Here is a 25,478-nt window from a genome sequence, read left to right on the forward strand (position 1 = left end):
AATAGCGTCTGAACTTGGACGTGGCGCAAGGTCTCTTTCTGCAGTGTGGAGAGCCTTGGTTAGATCTATTCGCCACCGAAGAGAACGCGCAATGTCAGCAGTTCTGCATGTTGGAATTTCCAAGGCGGCACTCGCTCGGAGACGCTTTTCGTCGCGAGTGGAGTTGCGGTCTGTTGTACGCCTTTCTGCCTATACCACTTCTGCCCAGTGCTGAAGAAGATCAGGCGCGACCGGGCCCAAGTCATCCTTGTGGCTCCGGATTGGGCACGAAGGTACTGGTATCCCGAGCTACTCAGTATTTCCATCGATCCCCCGATCCGCCTGCCTCTTCGGGAGGACCTTCTGTCGCAGCAGCAGGGGACGGTCCTCCACCCGAACCTGTCCAGCCTCCACCTCCATGCGTGGAGATTGAGCGGCGGCAGTTGATGCCTTTTGACTTGCCTCCTGAAGTCTGTGATGTCATTCTGGCAGCCATGCGTCCCTCCACAAAGACGGTATACGCCTGCCGGTGGAACAAATTTGTGGCATGGTGCACAGCTAAGGCTGTGGATCCCCTTTCCTCTCCTCTTTCTGAGGTTCTCCTCTTTTTTTCTTTCCTTGGCCCAGCAGGGCTCTGCTCTGGGCACCTTGAAAGGTTATCTTGCTGCAATCTCTGCTTTCTTACGGCTTCCTGATCAGCCTTCACTTTTCAAGTCCCCTATTGTTTCACGCTTTTTCAAGGGCATTACTCACTTATAACCTCCTGTCCCTTTCGTAATGCCTCAGTGGGACTTGAACCTCGTTCTCACTTATCTGATGTGCGCTCCCTTTGAGCCCCTTTACACCTGTCCCATTCGACACTAAAAACTGCCTTCCTGGTGGCTATCACCTCCGCTAGGCGTGTGAGTGAGCTCCAGGCTCTGTGCATCAAACCTCCCTTCCTTTCGGTTCATCCGGATAAGGTTGTCCTCCGGACACGTCCTTCTTTCCTTCCTAAAGTCGTGACTTCCTTTCACATCGGGCAATCGGTCACGCTGCCCACCTTCTTTCCGCCTCCGCATCCTTCAAAAGATGAAGAGAGGCTCCACCGTCTGGACCCAAAACGTGCGCTGTCTTTTTATTTGGACCGCACAAAACAGTTCCGGGTGGACGACCAACTTTTTGTTGGATACGTAGGAGCTAAGAAGGGTAAAGCCGTACACAAGCGGACCATCTCGCGGTGGGTCGTGTTGTGTATTAAACTCTGCTATTCTTTGGCGAAGAAGGTCCCTCCTGTCGGGCTTAGAGCCCATTCCACCCAGGCCACAGCCGCAACTACTGCTTTGGGACGGGGAGTCCCTTTGCAGGACATCTGTCAGGCGGCGACGTGGGCTTCACTACACACGTTCGCCAGACATTATTGCCTGGACAGTCAAGTCCGGAGAGATGGCCACTTTGGCCGTTCTGTCCTCCAGGACTTTCTGGTGTGATCTTGGTTCGCAGACCCACCTCCGGGGTTGGTATTGCTGGGGTATCTATTCTAAGGTGAGGAATCTAACTAACGTGTTTCTTTCAGATGAACAAGTTACTTACCTTCGGTAACTATGTATCTGTAAGAAACATTAGTTAGTTAGATTCCTCACCGACCCACCCTGCCTCCCCGTTCTGCGAACCGATATCTAGGGTTAAGGATCGTCTGTTCAGGGCCATAGTTTTTTGGCACCAGTGTCGGTCTATTGCATGGCTCAGCGTCCCTGGTGCGGAAAGCTATGTACAAGAACTGACGTCAGCGCGCGAGGGTGGCGTCTAAGTACTCCGACGTCATCCTGGTGCACGACGCCGACGACGGACGCGGAGCCGCAGATGACGCCTAGCGACGCGCAAGGGGTATTGCTGCAAAAATCTTCCGGATCCAGCCTGACGCCTGGGGATATTCTAAGGTGAGGAATCTAACTAACTAATGTTTCTTACAGATACATCGTTACCGAAGGTAAGTAACTTGTTCATATAGGGTATCAAACATCTTATATTAATAAAACCACAGTGATTATTAATACATGTACCCAGAGGGCACCTTCGCTGTACCCCTGAAAGCCTACCAGCTACTAGTGTGCTGACTAACTGGTTCCGACCTGCCTGCCACCACAGACGAGTTTCTGACTGCCAGGGATTAGAGCCCACACTGCCCACGGAACAAAACCTACTTTGGCAGAGGGTGTTTTACACCCCATCCAGCAGGATGGCCCTTAAATTAGCATTCAATAGGCAGGGAGCTTAATTGCATTTTCATATGCAAATCTGACTTCCCTCAGAGGTGAGGGGATGCCAAATGCCCCTGGCTAGGGCCCATTAGGCACCTGGACTGCTGGGAAAATTAGTAGTCAGAGAGGTGTGTTCACCCTCAGGCTAGTTCCATCCCTAAGGTGGGCTACGTGATGTGGAGAGGAAAATTAAAAGGCTGCCATCTTGGTGATAACAGAATTAGGAACTCTGGGACAGGGTTATGCCCACTTCCCACAGAAAGTGGCCATATAAGGGGTATAGTGACTCCGGGAGTAAGTAGCCCATTGGCTACTACTCTACACTCAATAACGCCCAAAAATCTAGCATTTAGGGAAGCCCCTGGCACCAGGAAATCGGATCTTGCTGACCTGATAGAAGGGAAGAGCCACAAAAGCAAAAACAGAGGAACGCAACTGTCTTAGCGCCAACCCTACCGGCCTGTCTGCTGAACCCGATTGTTGCGCCAAAGATGACTCGACCTGCAACTGCTGTGCCTCCAAAAGCCTGAGAGGACTGCCAGCCCTTCACCCAAGACCCAGGAACTCCTGTAGCGGAGCTGCTTACCTGCATCCTGCATGCACACCAGATCTGAAAGGACTCCGGACAGCTGGAAACCCGACACAGGAATACACCACTGCACCCATGTCTCTTAGCCCGAGTCAAAGTGGGCCAGCTGTGTCAGTGTGGTCCCCAGACCCTCCAGAGACGAAGCCCGCTTTGGGTTTTCCACCAGTGGACTCCCCGGAGCCACCTCCAGCCTCTTTGTGCTGGCCCCCTCTACCGAGAGGGTCTCCGGTCGTGAAAACCTGATGCCTAAGAACACCTCTGCACCCGGCCGCCCCGGCCCGAGGAGAAGAGGACAAAAGGTGTCCCTACGTCCTCGAGCATTGAGAGACCTGAGCCCCCTTGTTGGTTCAGCCGGACTGGGCCCCTAGTCCCAGCATCTTTTTGACTGAAGCGATCCCCATAGACTTGCACACGGCACCCGATGCTGAAAAGCACCTCTGCACACGGCTGGCCCAGTGCTGCCCGAGGTGACCTTTTGGTGCTGCCTTGGATCCTACGCCATACTCGCCCTAAGTCCAGAATTGGTCCTGTAAGTCGTTGTAAAGTACTTGGATGCAGTATATGTATTTCTTCAATAGGATAAATTACCGCTCTAGAAATTGCACTTTTGATTTAAAAAAAACCTGTAAATATTCATAACTCGAAACTTACTTACCCGATTTTGATATTAGTGCCTAAAGTTATATAAAGATAAGTGTTATTTTCATAAATTGATGTGGATCTCCTTATTGAGTCACGTGTATAATTTATTGACTGTGTATGCAGCAGATGTCTAACACTCCTCGCTGAAAAGGCTGCTCGATCACACTACCCCCTAAGAGACTATCTCCAGATTGCTAGAGCAAGCCCCTGTCCACTTATAAGGGATATCTGGACTCTCTGCACAGTATAACTCTTTTTGGTATACTATATTGAGAGCCAGCGTCCTACACAGATCTGCTCTCTGTGTTTATGGTGTTTAAGTTGTTGAGTAAACCGTGACACAGGTGAACTTAGTTCAATACACCAATGCTTGAATGTAAAAAACAGTTTTTGTAACCCCGTAGAACCCCACCCAATACATAGTTGAAGTGACATCCATGCTTTTCGGTTACTAACAGTCCCTAAACCAGGGATACTGTGGCGATTGGAAACAAACCTATTTTGTTCTCAATACCACATGCACAAACTGACACTTTAACTAAAAAATCATTTATTTCTACAGGTTTGTCCTGTTTCTTAGCACATCTAAAACAACCACACAGAATACAATTAAAACTGCACCAATTAATGTTGCAGATGAGAATAAGATGAACATTTCTACCATGGTTAAAATGTCATCGAACACCCTAAAACCTACTTCTATGCGCTACACGAAGAAGACATGGAGTAGTTTAACTTGCACCTAGACTTTATTAGAGAAGATAAGCGCTCTGCATACCTGTTTACAGTCCAGTGCTGTCTGTCAGGGGATGAGGCTGTGTTCCCTGAGAAAGGCAAATACATGTCACATCAGCTACTCTCCTTCCGGACTTTGCCTCGATATGAGCTTTCAGTAGAAAGTGAGATACAGCAGTATCTCTGGCATTCAAGATTGTCTCTGGTAGAATCTTGTGCAATAATATGGGGCCCAAGAACCTCTCCTAACAAGTGGTCAAGTGGCAATCCTTTTATACTATATCTTATCTAAGATGGAATTTCTAACAAGGGAATGTTTGGTATAAGCAATGAGCATCAAGATGCTAGTCCAAGATGTATTCTTATAAAGAGATATGGTAAAAATATGGCAATGCTGACTACATTCCTTAGGCTATTGTTCTTGTTTACCTTGAAACAGAGATAATAAGGCACTTGCTCCAGACTGATGTCGCACAGGTGTCTTAGCTATATCTGTCAGAGTGGCTTGACACTTTCGCAAGTTCTTGAAAAGATATAGATGGATGTCTGCGTCAAAGGCAGACATTGATGATTCTGCAAAAATATAGAAAATGGATTCTCGGGGTACTTAAGATACAACTGAGACCTGTATCTTTTGGTCATTGATGCACCTCCAGGCTAGCAGCCATCACTATGGCAAAGATGCCTCTTTCCCTGACATTGATGCTTAGTTACAGGAGTATCTGTGGTCTCCCTTATCTTCTCCTTTTTCAGAACTCAATCCAAGATTTATGATAACGTTTTGGCTTATTTACTGTTCTGTAATGGGCCAAAACATTAATCACTGAAGGCCTCCGATTTAATGTTTTTTAAGATCTGTCATGGAGCTGCGCTGCCACATTATAGGACATTTTTCAAGCACTGCACTGTAAGGCATGGGGGGGATAGCCACCAAGGCCTCCGAGCTTACTATTGCTTTAAGAAAGGGAGATTTTTATGTGAATGACGCTTCAGCCTGCTATTTGGGCTTTCAGCCATAGTGTTTCTAAAAACACAATGGCTTAATGCCTATATAAGTTGATTTGAGTATGCATTTCCTTAGACAGATTGTTTTCCTTATATCTTCCAGCCCATTTTCATTTTTAGGTCTCGCGCCTGCGTTGTAGTGCGTAGCACTGCTCGCGCAGCGAGAGACTTTTTGTAGGGGGTCTGAAAACGTACCTAGGAATTGCACACGCTCGTGCGTGTGCTTTTCCTTTTGGCTTCCGCGATTAGGCTTTGCGTGCATAGGCCAAAGGCGGGCGCATTGCTCCGCCCATGGCCTATTGGTGTCTATTACCCGCATTGCTGACATGTGTTTAAAATTATCGTGCCCAGACACAGGCGCGATAATTGAAACCACATGGCTTTTGTGGCGCGCCCGCGCGCACCACTCGAGGGCTTCTTCTTTGTTGGATCCATTTAATTTTATTTTACAATAACAAACATCTATTGAAGCGCCAGGAATGTTACTTCGGAACCGCTACCAGCTTAACCCCTTCCATGCTGCGCGAATTCCGCCGCTGTGCTGACGGTTTCTTGCGCGGGCGTGGTCATGACGGAACGGTTCCGTCATGAGCACAGCTCAACCGACGCTCATGACGGAACCGTTCCGTCATGAGCACCGAAGGGGTTAAAGAGGCTAGCGCTACTTATATAAGGTTGATTCGGCTTAAGGGGAGCTATAAGCGAGGCAACTATACATTTTATCAAATAAACCTAAAAAATCAGAGCTGACGTCCAGCAGCTGTATCTAGACAGAAAATCAGACCTGATATATATGGAAAGTTTTCAATACAGTTTAGTGAGTTGGGCACTTCCGCCCACAGAACAGTGGATAAACTTGAGGTGAGGCGCCCCTATCCCGTACAAAATCTCGTTTGGTTAATGCGCCTGCTGAAACGATCTTTTTGCAATCCGCAGGTCAACGGTTACTGTTGCAGTTAGACAGTTTAATGATCTAATTAGGATCTGTCATGTGTTGCTCCAATGTGCAATTACCATATGTTACATTTTTATATGTCAAGATTGACACCATATGCGACACCAGAAAGCCCATACGTTTGCAGACCTGTTTTCAATCTATATTTTTACAATTAAAAAGCTCACAGTGCGGGTAGTCCTGCAGTGCAGGCTTCCCACGTACCTTTTAACTTCTGGTTGTACTCTGTCCTGTCAGACTGGCTCCGCCTCAGGGTGCCCGAGCTGCCCGGGTCCACCGGCGCCGTGCTCTCCACAATGGTGTCTGTCTTCCTCCTCTCCAGCATGTAGAGTCAGCCCTTCAGAAATGGCAGGGTCCTCTTCTTGCCCCCCGGGGACTCCTTCCCAGTGGCCTCCATGCCCAGTGACCCCTGACCTGGGAGTCTCAAGCCCGACTCACAGCTGATCCGCTGTCCTGCGGCCGGCCAGGCTGCATCTGTTACCGGGCTGCCACCTGGGCAGGCCGTGGGCTCCACCCCCATGAAGTCATTGTTACACCTGTCACCTGAGAGCCCTGCCCAGGGCTGTGTCACCCGAGAGCCCCGGCAGCCACTGCGAGGATGCCTTTCACTTCTCCCGGTGAGATTTAAGCCATCCGCGCGCTCTGCTCCGCGGCTTTCACCAGCGCCCCTGGGACTCTCATCTACACTGGGGGGGTCTGGTGTCCCCTCCGCGGGGCTGGGGCAGCCCGGGGAGCCTGTTGCTTGTTACGTGGAGTTATTTGACAACCCTTTTGTGTGCTAAAGAGGGCGGGCGGCTAGCTGTGAACGGACACAGTGGCACTGCTTCCCAAACTGTAAGTAGCCCCCGGCCCTGGGCTGAGCAGTGCTAATGCTTCGCGCACACCTGCCCAGCCCTTCCGGAGACCTGCTGCCGGCACTGTGCTTGCACCGTCACCCTCGGGACATGGTGCCAAGGAGACGCGCGTGCACTGACTGCCTCGCGGCAGGGTTATTGTGGATGAAGAGTCTGCGGGGATGCAGTCAACTATGGTTTACAGGAGAACACAACTGTTCTGTCAGAAGTGCGTTCAACCTGGCCTGATTGAATTTAGGGAGTTTGCAACTACCCAGAAATCCAGGGCCGGACTGGGTCATCAAAGTAGCCCTGGCAACTTTGTAGTACCAGCCATGGAGGTGGTGCAAGCACTGCTACTTTTGGCACTGGGGGCCAGTATAGCAGCACTGCTGCAAAACCAGCCCCCCGTAACAAAAAAAAAAGTGTCTCCCACTACTGTAAAACCGGCCCCCACCCTTCCAGTCTCCTCCAAAAATCCCTTGATGCCCACTACGGCCGGTCCAGCCCTGCAGAAAACATAAAATGCCACGTTCTAAGCACACGCCCTCAAGTTGTTTTCAGTGTTGCATCACTTCTGGTAAGTAGGTTGTTGTTACTAGGGGCCAGTTGTACAAAGCTTTTTCAGGTCAATTTTAATTTTTATGTTTATATGGAAAGGAACATTAGTGAATGTGCTCACACCCTTGCATATATTTGTTCATACATTACCAGAACGTACCTCTTTTTGAACGCGCGATTTTAATGCCTAGAGTTGTATGAATTTGACTGTTTCCTGTCTATAACCAGTATTTGCAACGCAATAGGTCTCACATTTTAGAAACTTTGACCTATTGCTATTGTAAATGGCAATGCCTTTTATTACTGCAGGTTGTAAAAACAATAAATAAAAGACATATTCATTTAAAATGCCAATAGCTCAAAATCTCGCAATTGCGAGACCTATTGCATTGCAAATGCTTGTTGTATATTTCAGCCTCGCAGGACTAGGATAGGGAAATCAGATAATGGCCTAAAACAATTTAAATGGCCGAGAAGCAGTCAAAGCCAGATTTTCCCAAACTAGAAAATGAAGGCCCGGGGGGGGGGGGGTTACGTCTTTTCTCAAACGAAGTGTTAGCCAAGAACCGACCTGCCTCCTCCGAAGGTGTGTGCCTGAGAGGAAGGGAGTGTCCCTGCCTGCCATTTTCCGAAGCAAAGTCAACACTCCCGACATGCACTGAGGCCAGAGACGGGTGCGCCCTGCGCATGTCCGACACTGACTTCCCTGCTGCCAGCGTAAAAGCAATAATTATCCTCGCCTTTGTCTTCCCTAAACTATGACGGGGCGCTGCCAGGTGCCGGGCCGTGGGCACTGCCATGTTCCTCCCGTGGAACCGTGAGGGGATGAGTGAAGCCCAACCTCTGTGCTTCTGAACGCTTGCGCAGGTAAGTGTAATTTGAGACAGGAAAGCTCCCCTGCTTCCTGCTTTTTGCAGTAGTATTAATGTTAAATGTGCTTGCGTTCGACCGGGTGGTATGCCCAGCTCAGGTAACATCCGGTGCCTTTCAGCGAAATGAAACCACCGCGGTTCACAGAGAAGTGCAGAAATGAGGCAGAACGGGGTTCGAACGGAGAATGAGGAATCTGAAATGTGTTTCTGCTAAATATTTGCCAACTAGAAAGTCGGTTCTTGACGTAAGATGCTCGTTTCTAAGCAGCCTGACATTTTCTTGTGCCGAAAAATCACCGCTCGTGCCAAGGGCAAGATCCAGGCAAGCGGAAGGAGGCCCTCGTGCTGAGTTGCACACACAATGCCAGATCACCGCTTTAAACGCGTATGTGTGTGCTGTTTGTCTTTTTGTTGCATTTAGTGCGATATTCAGTATGAAATGTGTGTTGAAATGGTAATGTATCGTAATAATACTGTGGCAAATTGTGCCCCAATGCGCGGCACAATTTGACTTTCTCGCCACATAATTTAGTGAAACCTACCACATAATTTTGGCCTTACGTTGGCTCTCAATTCCAGTGGCTCTGGATATAATAAGAGGGGTTTGCAGCATTTAATTAACATGCACCTGTTTAATGAGCCAACTATTTTATTAGTTTATTCCACATACGTAGTTAATTAATGATTTCTGTAGGTTTTAAAAAGTAAATAAATACAATTTGATTGAAACTAGACACGTTTTATCAGCTGATCCAGTGTCACGAGGCTGATTTTCAACAAGCCCTGGTTTACAAGCCAAACAGCAAAGCCCGCTGTGGCTTGTAGCCCAATGTTTACAGTAGGAATATTAAAACTGTCCCAGAATCCGCCGTGCGTATGCGTAGATGCCAACATTTCAGAACAGGAAAGTGGAATATTTTGAAAACATATTTGTGGCTTGTGATTTTCCCATTGACTTATTTTGAAGAAGCAGAGGTAACTTTAGGTGTGAAACGACTAAAATAAAACCATTTTTGGCTAACCAAAATCGTGAGTCTCCCGCCAGATTCGGGTCGTTTGGCATGCATGTGTTTGTCTGAAGAGCCAGGAATGCTTAACAGTCACCCTCATGATGTGGGGCAATTTGACAGCTATGAAGGTGCAACCATGTGGTCCAGATTGTATGAAGGATGCTGCTGCATGTAGTTGGAGATTGTCCTGCAGCTCATGTAGTTGATGGTGTCAGGTGATTACATAGGTATAACCCGGGTGCTAGATGGCAAGGAGGATTGCTCCCCATGTATCCTGTTGGCTTTGTAAAATGCAGTCTCTATTGAGAAGCAGTGAACCCGTAATATGCCTCGTCCCTTTGCCACTGCACCTGCTGCCCCTGTGCTGGGCGCAATCACTCACTTCGGGAGATGGGGCCTATATTTCATCATCAGACTTTGAACCCACAGAAAGAGAGAAAGGAATATTTTTCATTGTCAATGCACTTTTTTTTCTCAATCAATTTGATTTTAAACCTAAAAGAGAGAGAAAGGAAGGAAAGACAGCAGAAAGGAGGAAGAGAACTGACAAGAAATGACAAGGATGAACAAGCATTTGGAAGAGCAAGATGACAAGACAGTCAGTGTAGGGTGGTGGAAGAAAAGGGCATCGGGCTGAAAAAATGCTAGAAAGGCAGCGTTGGTGTTCTGCAGTCCCAATAATTGGCAATGTCCACAACAGGCTTCAAGGAAATCTTTTGGTACTGGCACTCATGGTTATATTTTTTACCATTTAAGCACTGCACTGGTGATAACTATGTAAATGGATGATTACCAGGTTCTCAAAGGCTCCAAGTTCAGATTCTGAGTAAACATCGATTGCTCTCTAGTATAGATTCTCTGTCACCTGAATTTCTGTATTTCTTTAATTCAGGATTCACCTGCATCCATCTTGCATCGGCTCCAGACAATCCAGAGCAGAACTGCTTGCTTAGCTCTGTCGTTGTATCCTCTCCTCTGCCACAACATCATTAAGGGCACTGCATTTGCTACCGTTCTCTAAAGTCATATTTGTAAGGCCATTTGTATTACTTTCAGGGCATAGCACCCCTTTTTTTTTTCTTCTGAGTTTTATATAGCGCAAACTTTACCCGAATGTATTTGGTATCAGAGTGCTTTACACAAGCACCAGTTGCGTTACACAAGGCAACATTCATTTTTAGGTCTCGCCTAGCGACGCTGCGCATGCACTGCTCGCCTTAGCGAGACCTATTATTGTCAGTTTGGTGGGCGAAGGGGGACAGGACATGTCCACATGTGTGGAAGGCAGGAGATGTGCACGCGTACAGCTCGCGGCGTTAGCACAACTCCTTCTCGCACCATATGCGTGCACATCTCCTGTCCGGCGCAGCGCGCTTAAGTCTGCTCCCCCATGTGCCACCGCTGACTGCAGCTCTCCCGGTGCCCTGATAGCCCCGAAGATGTTGCACCTGTTGTGTTCCTGGGCAGGACTTTGTCGCCTGTCCAGGTGCCCTGCAGGTGTGTGGTTTTTACTAATTTGCGCTCCTCCCCCGTGCCTCCCCTTGTCAAGGGAAGCATTGTGTTCTGCCGGTGCCCGGCTCAGCCCTCACATTATGAATAGTTGGATCTTGTCTGTCCCTGCAAGTGAAATTCCTTTATGGAGGTGTGTGTGTGTTCAAGGTCTCTTGTTCGCCCGGACAGACTGACGAACGGAGTGCACAACTCTGGGAGGAGGGGACACACCTCTCCTCTCCGTAGCCCTCTCGCTGCTGCAAGGTACTGACAGTCACTCTTTCTCTTCATGTATTTAAAAGAATTTCCAAAAATATCCGTCGGTGGCATGGATACTGGATGTTGTTTCAGTAAACAGTCTGTCACTCTGTTATCACAGCGCAGCAGTCTCTGCTATGCGCGTCATCATTTCCGCCTCTCCCACCTTCGTTTCTTCGCGTTTTTTGATAATCCCACTTGTTCTCTGCTGGAGTGTTATCCTTTTTACTGTATTCGATAAGCAAATTCTAGTCTACTGGCTTGAAACCTTCAGGACTGGCAGGCATACCTACCAGTGCTTTAAGTGGGGGTCCCTGAGGGGTGTGGCTGATGTAATTGATGATGTGACTTAAAGCACGCAAACTGAAAATCTGTGCTTAGCTTAGTGTGCCCCCACCCCCCTCCCCCACCCAGACTGGTATATTTTGACACTTCTGTCATTGCATCCCGAGATTTATATTACAAAAAAGTAACATTGCACCTACAACAAGCCAGGACTATTGGCTTTGTCAATGCTTGTTAGTTGCATAAGATAAATAAGCAACAACGATGGCTTTGTTGTATAGCATGTTGAAAATGCTTCCATTCTGAAATAAAAATTATGAGACAAAGTACTATAACAAGTCACTTTGAAATTACATCAAGGGCAGTGAAGGGTGGTACTACAGCAGTTAAGATTTTCTTTTTCCCTGAGGATCAGACCAAAATGGAGAGCCCGCTAGGGACCCATCTCAGCATCTGCTTTCTGGCACTGCCGGTGCTGAGCACCGGCAGGACCCAGCTCACTTAAAGCCCTGCCTTTTACCAACACTCATACAACATTAATTTCCCAGTGACTGGCTTGGCCTATAGTGCTGTGGGCTGTCTGGTGTTTTTCTCCCATGACTCTGGTCTTTATTATAAGTGTAATTGCATTTGTCTAGTGGTTCGTACCTCTTGTGTGTGCCGCACAGCATGCTCGGATGGACAGCCGTAAGAGGGTGCATGCTTGTATGGACAGCAGTGAGAGGGTGCTTGCTTGGAGGGGCAGCTGCAAGAGGGTGCAAGCTCGGATGGACAGCCGTGAGAGGGTGCTTGCTTGGATGGGCAGCTGTGAGAGGGTGCTTGCTCATATGGACAGCCGTGAGAGGGTGCTTGCTCGGAAGGGCAGCCGTGAGAGGGTGCTTGCTTGGATGTACAGCTGTGAGAGGGTGCTTGCATGGAAGGGCAGCCGTTAGAGGGTGCTTGCTCGGATGGGCAGCTGTGAGAGGGTGCTTGCATGGATGGGCAGCCATGAGAGGGTGCAAGCATGTGGAAGACAGGAGATGTGTACGGCTCGCAGCGTTAGCGCAACTCCTGCTCGCACCATATGCGTGCACATCTCCTGTCCGGTGCAGCGCGCTTACGTCAGCTCCCCCATGTGCCACCGCTGACTGCAGCTCTCCCGGTGCCCTGCATCGGATACCTGCCAGTATCATTAGCATAGCTTGACATTGATGGAGAACTCAGTTTCGCCTCCCCCACCAGCTGTCTTAAGAACACTCTTGAGAAGGACTTTTTGGGATGTATGCTGTTTATGTGTACACTGACCCAAGTTCTGTCAAGTTACCCAATCTGGTAGTAAGTGGATTTATTTTTTGTTGTAATTGTTTTTAGTTTTCAGAATGTTTTGTTTTTTGGCAAGTGTTATTTTTCCATCTGGCCAGTGTCACTTCCACCCTTTTAAATAACAAACACGCCCTGCTTCCTTCTTTTCTAAGCACACTGCAGGCTCATCTTGTTAGTACTATATATAAATGCAATTACAATTACAGTTCACCAACTACAGCCACAACACTCAAAACAAATACACATGGGTAAAAGACATTGCCATTTACAACGCTAATAGCTCTAACTCTCGGAAAGGCAAGACCTATTGCATTGCAAATGCTTGTTCTTACTGCCTTGCAAGTCTTTCAAACGGTGATTAATCTGAAGAACTACCTGTTTGACCCTGGTAATTATATTTTTGATAGTGTTTTTTCCCATAGTTCATTATTTCCCTGCCTCCTCTTGTCTGTGTTGCGTCTACACTCTGTGTTTTCATAATCTGATAAAGACTACTAGCCGCAGATTCCTTCACGTAGAATTATCCCCAGGCTTGAGACTGGATCCGGAAACTTTTTGCCACAGCATACCTCCGTGCCGGCGGCGGGGCGACAACACGCGATTCCGCCCAGGCGTCGTCCGCGTATGTGATGTCAGCGAGGTCACATGAGACCCGCCCCGGCGCGCCCACATCAGTTTCTTCCTGTTCCGCGTGCAACGCGGATCCGTTCCTTGCTGCGGGCCTGTTTAAGGCCCTCTTTCTTCCATTCTTTTTGGTCTTATGTCGGCGACGGACCCTCACCTCATTTGCATGTGGTGTTTGGGGGAGGATCACGGCACCACAGATTGTGCGGCGTGCCAAAAGTTGAAGTCGTGGCGGGAGCGCTGAATGAAACTTCTCTCGGTGCGTCTCTCCAGGTCCACGTCCTCCCCTCGGTCTGCTTCGGCGGACGGCTTCAGGTCCGGCCGTGGTCGTCGTCCTCGCCTTTCTCCGATGTCACTTGAGCGTCGCTCCCCGGTGGGTAAGTGTCGCAGTTCATCCCCGGGGGCTGGTTTCCGGCCTACCGGGGGCATGGACTCTCCACGGGTGATGCGGCCCCGCGTGTCATCCTATCCACCCTTTCCCGGTGTTGGGGCATCGAGAGTCCAGATGGAGACTTACGCTGCGGCATTGCAGGCCTTGCTGGCGTCGCCTCCTCCTACCCCTCCTGGGGCGTCGGTGGATCCCTCGCCTTGCGCAGGGCCCTCCGCGGCGCCGCCGGTGGTTCCGGCCCGGCGCCGACGGTCGGATCCAGGCTTGGAGGATGTGGTGCTGTTGGGGTGCGGCTCCTCTGGGGCACCTCCTTCAGGCCACGGAGTCTCTGCCTCGCCGCAAACCCCCACGGGGTCCCTGTGGTGTCGGGGGAGGTCGCCGGGGCTCGGGTCGCATCCCCGAGCCCCTCTCGGTCCCTTGGCAGGGTGGTCCTGTCTAAGGCCGAGGTGACGCCGCTACAGCGCCGGCAGCAGCTTGACCGTGCGGAGCCACAGGGGTCAGTGGACTCTTCTCGTCCTGCTCCTGGTCGAGGGCGGACCCCTCATCCCTCTCCGGGCCCCTCTCGTACCTCCTCACAGGCAGCTGCCTCATTGGAGGGTGAGTCGGAGGTTGTATCGTCCCTGGCGCCGCCACAGGGGTTGCCGGGTGACCTTCGCCTCCTTCTGGGCCGTGGCCGGCTGAGGGCTTCGGGCCCTTCGCCGGGCCTGTCCCGTTCCCCCACGCAGGTGGTTGCCTCGGCGGGGCTTGGGCCGGCGCCGTTCTGGTGCAGCTCCAGCTCTACTCCGGTCCCCGCTCCTGTCTCTGGTGAGGGGTGACTTTGAGGTCCCTTGCCCGGCGACGCCAGATGGCGCTGGTGTCCAGCCTCACGCAGCGGACTCTACGGCTCCGCGCAGGGGTCGTACCACGGATTCATCTTTTGACGCTCCTTCTCCGGAGGCAGGCTGCATATTGGTATCGTCCTCCCTGGAGACTGGTCGCCGTGTGGTGTCCAATTCACCGGCGGTGAAGGGCGGCTCCCTGCCCTTCCTGAGGCAGGGGTGTTCGTTGGAAGAGCGGCAGGTCCCTCATTCTTCGGCTCCTCCTGACTTCCAGGTCTAGCCCTTGCCCGCTCTGCTTGGCCTCGGGGACGGCCGCCTTAGTTTGCAGCCGTCTCCCACAGAGGAGCTGCTTTATCCACCGCGGGGCCCTACGGATGCGGGTGTGGCCTTCGCTCACGCGGTGTCCACAGCTGTGGGCATCCTACGCATGGGTGATCCGGTGGCTCACTTTCCGGCAGACCATCTGTTGGAGGTCCTCCACCAGGGCTCTGGTGGGAGGGACATCTTGCTTCCCTTTGAAGGATCGCTCCTTTCTGCCTTGACGGGGGCTTGGAGGCGTCCTGCCTCCGGGAACCCGGTGCCTCCGCATCTTCTGCATCAGCACCTTCCGACACTGTGTGACCCCGCGTGCCTGTCCATTCACCCCTCAGCCGCCAGCCCCCTTCTGCAGACTGCTTTTCCCTCCCTGCCTCCCCTGTTGGCTCCGCCGTCCAGAGAGACCTGCTGGCTGGACGCTTGGGGACGCAAATGTTCGCCTCGACCAGCGTGGCCCTGTGGGCCCTTAACACCTTGTGTGTGCTGGCTAGGGCATCCTCCTGTTTGTGGGACTCGGCTGAGTCTCTGGGGTCTGCAGCGTCCCAGGAGTCTGCTCAAGTGGATTTGCGGCACCATGCATTGGATGGCCGGGAGCTTGCGGCATTTATTCTCCGTTCTGCTCTGGACATCTCTGCGGCGCTGAGCCGGGCCATGGCTTCCTCAGTCTCTCTCTGTCGCCATGCTTGGCTTCGGACGGCGTCTTCCCCGAAAATATTCGGGAGAGGCTCATTGATCTCCGATTTTATGGCAGTCTGTTGTTTCATGCCCTGGCCGACTCTGCCATCCAGAGGCACTTAGTAGGGCTCCGTCCTCCTCCTCTGTCCCCTCCTCAGTGACTTCTGAGTTAGGGTTGCTTCTGGGCCTTCTTAGGCCGGCTGTTATGGTTGTGGAGTATGTTTTTCTGGCCGTTTACGTCCTTCCTTGGGACTTTGGCATTGTTGGCTGCTGGACGGCCCTTTTGTTGTGAGTTCTGCAGGAGTTGTTGTGCAGACTTGGCCCTGAAATTGGGCCTTCTGCTTTGCTTGGGCTGCTGTCAAGCCTGTAGCGGGGGTGCTCTTTTCCCCCATGGTTCTTTTTTTTCTTCCTCTGCTGCGAAAGTTCTTCCAAAGAGGGTTCCCGTATCTTGGGACTTCACGTGCCCTATGTGGGGTTATGGTAGCTGTCATATGGCTTGCGATCTGCTGGAGGGTTGTGGTCGGCTTCGGGTACCTGTTCTCCATGGTGTTTACGTAGGTTGCTTTTGCTTCCTGAGCTCGTGTGCGGTGCCACTCGTGGTGGTGGCCCGGGCCTCTCCTCCTCTCCCTGATCCCGTTCTGCGATCTGAGATGTCCCTGTGTTCTCGCTTGCCAGGCGTTGCCTACTTGGCCTTCCTGGGGCCTCGGGCTGTTCTTCTTGCTTCTGACCTTGACAGCCAGCATTCTTCTGGTTGGCAGGCTGCTCTCCATCTGGAATGGGCTCACCTTCTTCTCCTTCGTTTCCTTTGGGCCCTCTAGGCTTCTTCTTCTTCCGTCTTCCTATCTTGGCATTCGGTGGAAGCTACGTTGCCTTGTGGGGGAGTGGGGTGCTTCGGCCTCTCCGAACTTGCTCTTGGTTCCTCTGCTGAGAGTGTACGAGCCTCTTCAGCCTTTTTTCCCTCCTACGTCCCCTTGGGGTCGGTGGGGTTCTGCTTGTGGGGGTTCCCTTGGCCTGGCAGGGGTGAGGTTCTACCTGGTCCACAGATCTGGTCCCCTGTGGGGCCTTCTGTTCTGCATTGGCTGGTGGGGTCCTTTCGCACACCCTCTTTCCCAGGGGGTATTGCTAGGGTATCTATTCTACGTGAAGGAATCTGCGGCTGGTAGTCTCTATCATATGTACGAGTTACTTTCCTTAGGTAAAGATGTATCTGGTAGAGACGATTCTAGCCGCAGATTCCTTCACAGCCCGCCCTTCCACTCCTATTCTGCGAGGACCCTTGGGTTGGTCTTCGGTACTCGCCTCCCGGTGGGGGGCTGTGTCTCCTGTGAGTGCCTTCCTTGTTCTTGACGGGTGGCTCCGTCTGGGGCCGGTTCATTCCTCCCTTGGTTCTTTGGAGGATGGGGTTTAGGTGCGCCGGTGCACTGCTGCTGCTCTGGCTACTCCAGGTTTGGGGGATGGATTGCTTCTATCCTTGTCCTCCCTCCCTTCCTTCCATTGCTATCCTCTGGTTTGAGGGTCCTCTGGCCATGTCTTGCCCTTGTCCTTGTGGGTGGTGTCCCTCTGTTGGGGTGGCTTGGAGGTTTGTTGTCCCTGTCTGTCTTGGGACTGGTCCCATTCCTTGCTCAGGATGAGGGGGGTGGGCTTCCTACATGTGCCATGACTTTTATGCCTGTTCTTCCCTTCGGGGCACAGGGATGGGAGGTTGTCTATGTGCGGGTAGGGTGACTGCGCAGGTTTCTGCTTGTTCTTCTTCTTTCTTCTTTCCCTGCCCTAGGGGTCTGCGGTGTTGGCACTACCCTGGTGGTGGTGTTAGTCACCGTTTCTTTCCAATTTTTCGCACACTGTTTCCATGCTCCCACAGTTTTTTATCTGGTGGTTCCGTGTTGTGGTGCGGAAAAGTTCTCCGAAGAAAACTGACGTAGGCGCGCCGGGGCGGATCTTCTGTGACCTCGCTGATGTCACGTACGCGGACGACGCCTGGGTGGAGTTGCGTGTTGTCGCCCTGCCTCCTGCGCGCAGGGATGCTGTGGCAAAATGTTTCCGGATCCAGTCTCATGCCTGGGGAATTCTACGTGAAGGAATCTGCGGCTAGAATCGTCTCTACCAGAAACATCGTTACCGAAGGTAAGTAACTCGTACTTTACTTCTCACAGTGTATTTTTCTGGTTTCTCTGATATAGGGAAATCAGATTGGAGCTCAGTTAGAGGCAGTAAAGTTAGTGCTATAGCAAGTGACAATGCCACTTTTGTGGTGTTGTATTTTTCAGAGCCTCTCCTCCAGAGCTACTTTCCAAATAAGTAAAATCTTCATTGGTATCTATTTGTTTTGTAAGCCATCAGCTAGAAGTGCTGAAAATAGCATTGTACGTTAAAGTGTACATAAGAATGATTAGGTGAGGAGGATAAGCCAACTCATTCTTTTAAATTCAAAAGTAAGACTGGTTAAAGCACATAGGTTATATCAAAGTCCGTAAGGATTGTAAGCATCTAGATAGGGGACAGTAATTTCTTCCCATATCTACACTGTCAAGAAGAATTTGTAGCCGTGGAAACAGTCTGTCACCGATGATCAGAGAACCTTCTTACAGCTATTGTTATTGATGTTGCTGAACACTTTGTAGAACGTACTCTGCAAATAAAGATCAAACAATGTTATTTTCTCTAAATACAGGAATGTTAGTCACCTTGCCAAAGACCCTAAACTATTTTACTCTCTATAACTACTCCTAAAATACTCAGCATACATCTTTCTGTAGATGCAAATGATTAAGTGCCAGAAACGCAAGGAGCAAAACTAAATTGCAAATACATTTTGTCATCTGTATTTTACTGACTTAGTTCAAGATCATGTGAAAATATAGAGGCAACCATACAATTAATTTCTTTTTACCTCTTATAGAGTAAGCAAGATGATGAATTTTGCAATGTGTGGCAGTCGCTTCAAGACACTGGGAAGTCCCAAAATATGCAAAATAAGGTTGGTGCTTGTTTGTTGTGTGACAAAAATTCCCACCCCTTTGCCTCTTCAGGTGGATCTATATGATGAATTGAAAAACTGAAAGAGACACGTTAGTGATAGATTCCTTACCTTAGAATATCCCCAGGTGTCAGACTGGATCCGGAAAGTTTCCGTCAGCAGTACCCTTGCGCGTCGGTACGCGTACGTCGCTGGCGTAGTCGCTGAGATTACGTCGTCGGAGCTACTTAGACGTGCCCACGAACGCTGACGTCAGTTCTTTCTTTTTCTGCGCCAGCAAGCGCAGATCAGAGAGAGAGCGGTACTCCGAGTTATTATTTTAACTTTATTTCGAGAGACTTGTTTCTCTTGTTTTGTCTAGTACTCGACTTCTGGTGCAGTAGAGATGCCCGGGTTTAAGTCCTGTCGGGCCTGCCATCCGAACATGTCGGTATCTGATCCACATGATGTGGGTCTCTTCTGCTTGGGACACGCCCACGACCCTGAGGCGTGCCCCGATATTCGAGCCATGGCGCCGAAGGCTTTGCGGGAGCGTTCCCGAAAGTTGTTAGAGGCCCGCCATTCGGTTCCGTGATGCTCACGATCACGCTTCTGTGGAAGGTCACGAGACAGGTTGCGGGGCTGACACCACCGTACATTGGAATCGGGGATAGGTAAGTCAAAGCACAATAAAAAATCGAAGAAGCGGCGTCGCTCTTAGTCTACCCCTCACCGGTCGCGGGACACGGTGATGGGGGCGGGGGGTCACTTCCCCGCGGCTCCGGTGGAGCCTGCGTTATTACCTGCGGCCTACTCACCTTTCCCGGGGCCGTACGCAACTCCGCAGGAGATACAGGTATTCGTGTCACCATGAGCTGTTTTTTGCCCCATCAGGTCACCCCGGTGTGCCTTCGGGCCCCGTGGACCCGTTGGGTGGTTCTGCCCCCGTACCGCCGCCTTTGGCCTCGGTTACGCCAGCAAGATACCCTGTGGCGCTGTTGGCACTGGTCTCGGCGCTGCCTCCGGTGCGGCTTCCGGAGCTGGCGCCGAACACGGCGCCGTTGCCCCCAGGTCGGGACTATTTCGAGCCTGGGTTGGTTTATTACCATCCGATTCCTATTCCAGATGGAGAGTTTACCCCCTTTCCCCGGGTCCCTCGCCCTTACCGGCCTCTTAAACTACCGGTGGACGAGGGAGGAGTACTGGGAGGGGTCTGAGGACCCTCTCGCAGCCCAATGTGAAGACGAACTGGAGTGGGAAGGTGAAGTAGAAGGTCCAGGCGTTCTGGATTTCTCTCCTCATACTGGTACACAGTCTCCTTCTTCCGTAGCCACGGAGGAGGTGGGAACTTTTCCTGTGGTGTTGCGTAGAGCTTCTGAGGCGCTTAACCTCGAGCTCCCTTCCGTCTCTGTTAGGACTAATCACCTGACTGAGGTGCTGCAGCCGGCGACCTCCTCCACGGATCCGCTGCTGCCCTTTAACGACGCGCTTACAGACATTTTGTTAAGCACCTGGACCAAGCCTAACACATGGGTTCCTGTGGATAAAAGTGTGGCACGGCACCATCACCTGGCCCCGGGCGATCCCAGTTTTCTCACGCAACACCCAATGCCTGAGAGTCTGGTTGTCCAGGCCTCTGCCTCTCCCAGTGCATTCCCTTCTGCACCTCCGTATAAAGAATCTAAAATACTTGAGCAGTTTGGGAAAAAGATTTTCACCTCTGCCAGTTCCGGGTTAAGGGCGGTCAATACTGCATGCCTATTAGGCCGCTATTCCCACTCTGTGTGGGACACTGTAGCACAGGTGCTGCCTCAGTGTCCGGTAGAAGCTCGAGCGGTACTCTCCCAAGCTATTGCGGAGGGGAGAGATGCCGCAAAATTCACTATCCGTTGTGGTCTTGACACAGCAGACTCCCTAGGCAGAGCGATTTCCACTACTGTGGCGCTACGCCGTTACGCATGGCTCAGAACCACTGGCTTCTCAGGGGATGTCCAAAACACTTTGTTGGACATGCCTTTTGATGGCACACACCTCTTTGGTCACAAAGCGGATAGCACCTTGGAACACTTTAAAGACTCTCGGGCTACGGCCCAGTCCTTGGGTCTTGCCACCACGCGCGCTCCCTTGGGATCAACTTTTTGCTCCTTTCGAGGTCTGGGTCGAGGCACCCAAACGCGTTCCTTTCAGAGCCGCCGGCCTGCGTAGCTGCACTCTTCGCGCAGCCGGGGTGCCTCCCAATGTGGCTCACAGGGCCAGCTGGCGGGTCATTCCACCACCGCCCTTGCCGCCGCTGCCTCAAAACCTTCCTAGTCCGCTGTTTCAGGCCCACCAGACGCCAGTGGCTCCCCCACTGGCGCACCATCACTGCAGACAGGTGGGTTCTGCAGATAGTCTGACGGGGCTACTCCCTCCCCTTCGAGACTACCCCTCCAGCCATGCCGCCCCAGTTCCACTGCATGTCGGATGATCAATTGGCACTTCTCCGGCAGGAAGTTACGGCCCTCTTGGCCAAGGGGGCCATCGAGCGCGTTCCGACGCCAGAAGTAGGTCGTGGTTGCTATTCCCACTACTTCCTTGATTCCAAAGAAGGACAAGGGCCTACGTCCTATCTTAGACCTCCGGAACGTCAATCACTTCCTCCGGAAGGAGAAGTTCAAGATGCTCACGCTTGCTCAGGTCTTGTCTGCCCTAGACCTGCAAGACTGGATGGTAGCGTTGGACTTGCAGGATGCTTATTTTCATATCCCCATCCTGCCGGCTCACCGGCGTTACCTGCGGTTCACGGTAGGCCACGAGCACTTTCAGTTCACCGTGCTCCCCTTTGGCCATACAAGTGCCCCTCGGGTGTTCACGAAAGTGTTGGCGGTGGTCGCAGCTCATCTGTGCAGATCAGTGGTTTCAGTCTTCCCCTATCTCGACGACTGGTGTTGAAGGCAGGCTCGCCCCAGGCAGTCGTCTCCCACCTCCAGACTACGGCCGACCTCCTGCATTCGCTGGGGTTTTCCATCAACGTGCCGAAGTCGCATCTGATTCCCTCTCAAGACGCTCCTCTTCATCGGAGCGGTTCTGGATATGGCGCAGTTTCGGGTGTATCCTCCCGAAACGCAAGTCCGAAGCCATACGGGCTATGATTCAGATCTTTCAGCCCTGATCCTGGGTTTTGATCAGGAAGACCCTGAGACTGCTGGGCCTCATGGCCTTCTGCATCCTGCTGATCAATCATGCCAGGTGGCATATGCGGGCTCTGCAGTAGGGAAACCTGTCCGACTATGTCCAGATCTCGGAGGGCACTGCACAGGACTTGCAGTGGTGGCTCACGAACCAACCTTGGGTCAGCGGCAAATCCCTCTCCCTACCCCAACCAGACCACACAGTGGTGACGGATGCGTTCCTCCTGGGATGGGGCGGCCACATGGGAGAGATGGAGATCAGAGGCCTCTGGTCTCCAGCGGAGTCCAAGCTCCATATCAACCTTTTGGAGCTCAGGGCGATCCTACTTGCATTGAAAGCATTCCTTCCCTCTGTCAAGGGGAGTGTAGTCCAGGTGTTCATGGACAACACCACCGCCATGTGGTATTGCAACAAGCAAGGCGGGGTCGTGGACCCTATGTCAGGAGTCTCTGCGTCTCTGGACATGGCTGGAACGTCAAGGCCTTTCCTTGGTGGTTCAACACTTGGCAGGTTCTCTGAATACCAGGGCGGATGAACTCAGCTGCAGGTGCATGTTGGATCAAGAATGACGTCTACACTCTGACGTGGACCAGGTCTCTTTCAGCAGTGGGGAGAACCTTGGTTAGATCTATTCGCCACTGAAGAGAACGCCCAATGTCAGGAGTTCTGCGCGTTGAAGTTTCCAAGGCGGCACTCGCTCGGAGATGCTTTTCGTTGCGAGTGGAGTTTCTGTCTGTTGTACGCCTTTTCCCCCTTTACTCTTCTACCCAGAGTGCTGAAGAAGATCAGGCGTGACCGGGCCCAAGTCATTCTTGTGGCACCGGACAGGGGCTTGAAGGGATTGGTATCTCGAGCTACTCAGTATGAGCGTGGATCCCCCAATCCCGACTGCCTCTTCGGGAGGATCTCCTGTCGCAGCACCAGGGGACGGTCCTCCACCCGAACCTGTCCAGCCTCCCCCTCCTTGCATGGAGATTGATCGGCGACCGTTGATTCCATTTGACTTGCCATCTGAAGTCTGTACTGTGATTCTGGCAGCAAGGCGTTCCTCAACTAAAACTGTATACGCCTGTCAGTGGAACAAGTTTGTGGCATGGTGCGCAGCGAAAGCTGTAGATCCCCTTTCTGCCCCTCTTTCTGAGGTCCTATTGTTCCTTCTCTCTTTGATCAAGCAGGGCTCTGCTCTGAGCACTATCAAGGGCTACCTTTCTGCTCTTTCAGCCTCTCTCAGGCTGCCTGATCAGCCCTCTCTTTTCAAGTCCCCTGTTGTCAATAGATTTCTCAAAGGCATTACTCACCTTTTCCCTCCTATTCCTTTTGTGATGCCTCAGTGGGACTTGAACCTGGTTCTCACATACTTAATGTGTGCTCCCTTTGAGCCTCTTCATAACTGTCCTTTGCGGTTATTAACCTTAAACTGTTTTCCTAATGGCCATCACCTCCGCTAGATATGTGAGTGAGCTCCAGGCTCTTTCATGTAAACCTCCGTTCCTGGCGATTCATCCGGACAAGGTTGTGCTTCAACCATGTCCCTCCTTTCTACCGAAAGTAGTCACTGCCTTTCATCTCCGCAAACTGTCACTTTGCCCACTTTCTTTGCACCTCCGTCTCCTTTAAGAGAGGAAGAGAGGCTCCACCGTCTGGACCCAAAATGTGCACTTTCATTCTTTTTCTGCCGCACACAGCAGTTCTGGGTGGATGACGAACTCTTTGTTGGCTACGTGGGTGCCAAGAAAGGTCGGGCTGTGCACAAGCGGACTATCTCCCGATGGATTGTTTTGCGCATTAAAGCCTGTTACTCTCTGGCAGAAAGGAACCTCCGGTTTGGCTGCGTGCCCATTCGACCAGGGAGACAGCAGCTACTACAGCATTAGGACGCGGTATCATATCACTCTGCAAGATATGTCCGGCAGCTACGTGGGCCTCGCTGCATACTTTCACTAAGCACTATTGCCTTGACAGTCGGGTTCGGAAAGACGGCTTGTTTGGCTGGTCGGTTCTCTGTGACTTTCTGGTTTGATTTAATTTCGCAGACCCACCACCGGGGTTGGTATTGCTTGGGTATGTATTCTAAGGTAAGTAATCTATCACTAACTTGTCTCATTCAGATGCACAAGTTACTTGTGTAGCGATATATCTGTAAGAGTCATTAGTTAGTGATAGGTTCCTTACCGCCCACCCATCCTCCCCGTTCTGCAAACCGTTCTCAAGGGTTTAGGGCATCCCTTTCAGGGCCCTAGTTCTATTGCACCAGTAGTCGGTCTCTGAAATGGCTCTGCGTTCCTGGCGCGGAAAAGTCGTGTACAGAACGGACGTCAGCGCACGTGGGCGTGTCTAAGTAGCTCAGACAAAGTCATCTTGGCAACTACGACGCCAGCGACGTACGTGGAGCCGCACGACGACGCCTACCGACACGCAAGGGTACTGCTGACGAAAACTTTCCGGATCCAGTCTGATGCCTAGGGATATTCTAAGGTAAGGAATCTTTCACTAACTAATGTCTCTTACAGATATATCGTTAAACAAGTAAGTAACTTATGCATTAAGACGTGAACTCCAGCATGCCAAACTTTTCTGTCCACATGTATCGGTACTTATGTAGAACTTTTTATCACAAAGCAGTATTTGAGATGGGATCTCTTCAATCGCCTCTTTCACACTCCACCACTCTCCCCTATCTATTCCCTTTTTGCCTTTCTGTCAGTCACACTTTTCAACAGTCTTGTTTTCTTTCTGTTGCACCCATGAGGCAAAGCAGCAGCTATGCACAGTCCCATCACAGCTGCAAAACTATATTCAACTCCACCCTTTACTTCCCTATTCATAGATGCTGCTCTGATATTGTGCCAAAACTGGCCCTTACATTTTTTGGTTCCCCCTGCAGGTGCTCAGTAGGCACACACATATTTAATATGTAACTACCCCTTAGAGTTGAAGAATAGTGTGGCTTTCCTAATCAGTATGTTCCTCCCCACTACAAAGAGAATGGGCTGGTTAGGTCTCGCCTACGCAGCGCGCATGCGCCGCGTAGGCAAAAAGACCTTTAGCAATCGCTTTGGCTTTTCAACCAAAAACGTGCACGCGTTCCATTGCCTTCAATGGCAACGTGTGCACATGTGGCGATTCACTTGCGGGAGCGAGCTTGACACCATATGTTTGTAATTAACTTGCAAACATATGGTGCCCAAGGCTCGCTCCCGCAAGGGAATCGCTGTGTGGTCTCTCGCCCTCCCCCCACCCCTCCCACATGTTAGGCCAGAACTGTTTCACTTTTGCAGCCGCGGGGCCGCGTTTGTGTTTCATTTTTTTTGCCTTGTTTGTCTTGTTTTCTATTGGGGTTGTACTATCCCGGTCGTGAGTTTCGGACAGCGTTTTCGACTGTCTGGTTGAAATATTAAGTGTGCCCTCGGCGGATCTGTCTGGGGCTTCTGGAGTCGAGCACTGTTGGGAATTGTGATGAGATCCCAACACCATTCAGCATTGAGAGTATACTTTTAGGTCTACAGATACCGCAGTTCTGCGAAACATGTGCATTCATAGCCAGAAAATAAACTGCCAAACTCTTGTGCTCATTGGACCAGGGCAACGTCCAATATCTAACCTCTGTATCTTCCATCCCACGTTCAACACACCCATGAAGAGGACCAGAGAGGAGACTGATAGACACTCTTTCTCATTGGTTGGCCGTCCTCTAATCATTATTTATGAATTCCTACCGAAAGGGCTACGTGCGGGTTAGAACCAGAGTAAAAACGTAGTAATCTGGCATTATTT

At 51.1% G+C, this 25,478-nt stretch overlaps 1 protein-coding gene across 1 annotated transcript in view; it reads left to right on the forward strand.

Moving 5' to 3' along the window:
* Window positions 1-25,478, forward strand: part of XRN1 (5'-3' exoribonuclease 1) — a 1,184,094-nt gene that overhangs the window by 705,234 nt on the left and 453,382 nt on the right. Inside the window, exon 32 of the mRNA XM_085633624.1 lies at window positions 18,477-18,554. Coding sequence (XP_085489750.1) covers window positions 18,477-18,554 — 78 coding nt within the window. The remainder of the gene's footprint in view (window positions 1-18,476; window positions 18,555-25,478) is intronic.

Source organism: Triturus cristatus, chromosome 11 (genome assembly GCF_964204655.1).
Source record: "Triturus cristatus chromosome 11, aTriCri1.1, whole genome shotgun sequence".
NCBI lineage: Eukaryota > Metazoa > Chordata > Amphibia > Caudata > Salamandridae > Triturus > Triturus cristatus.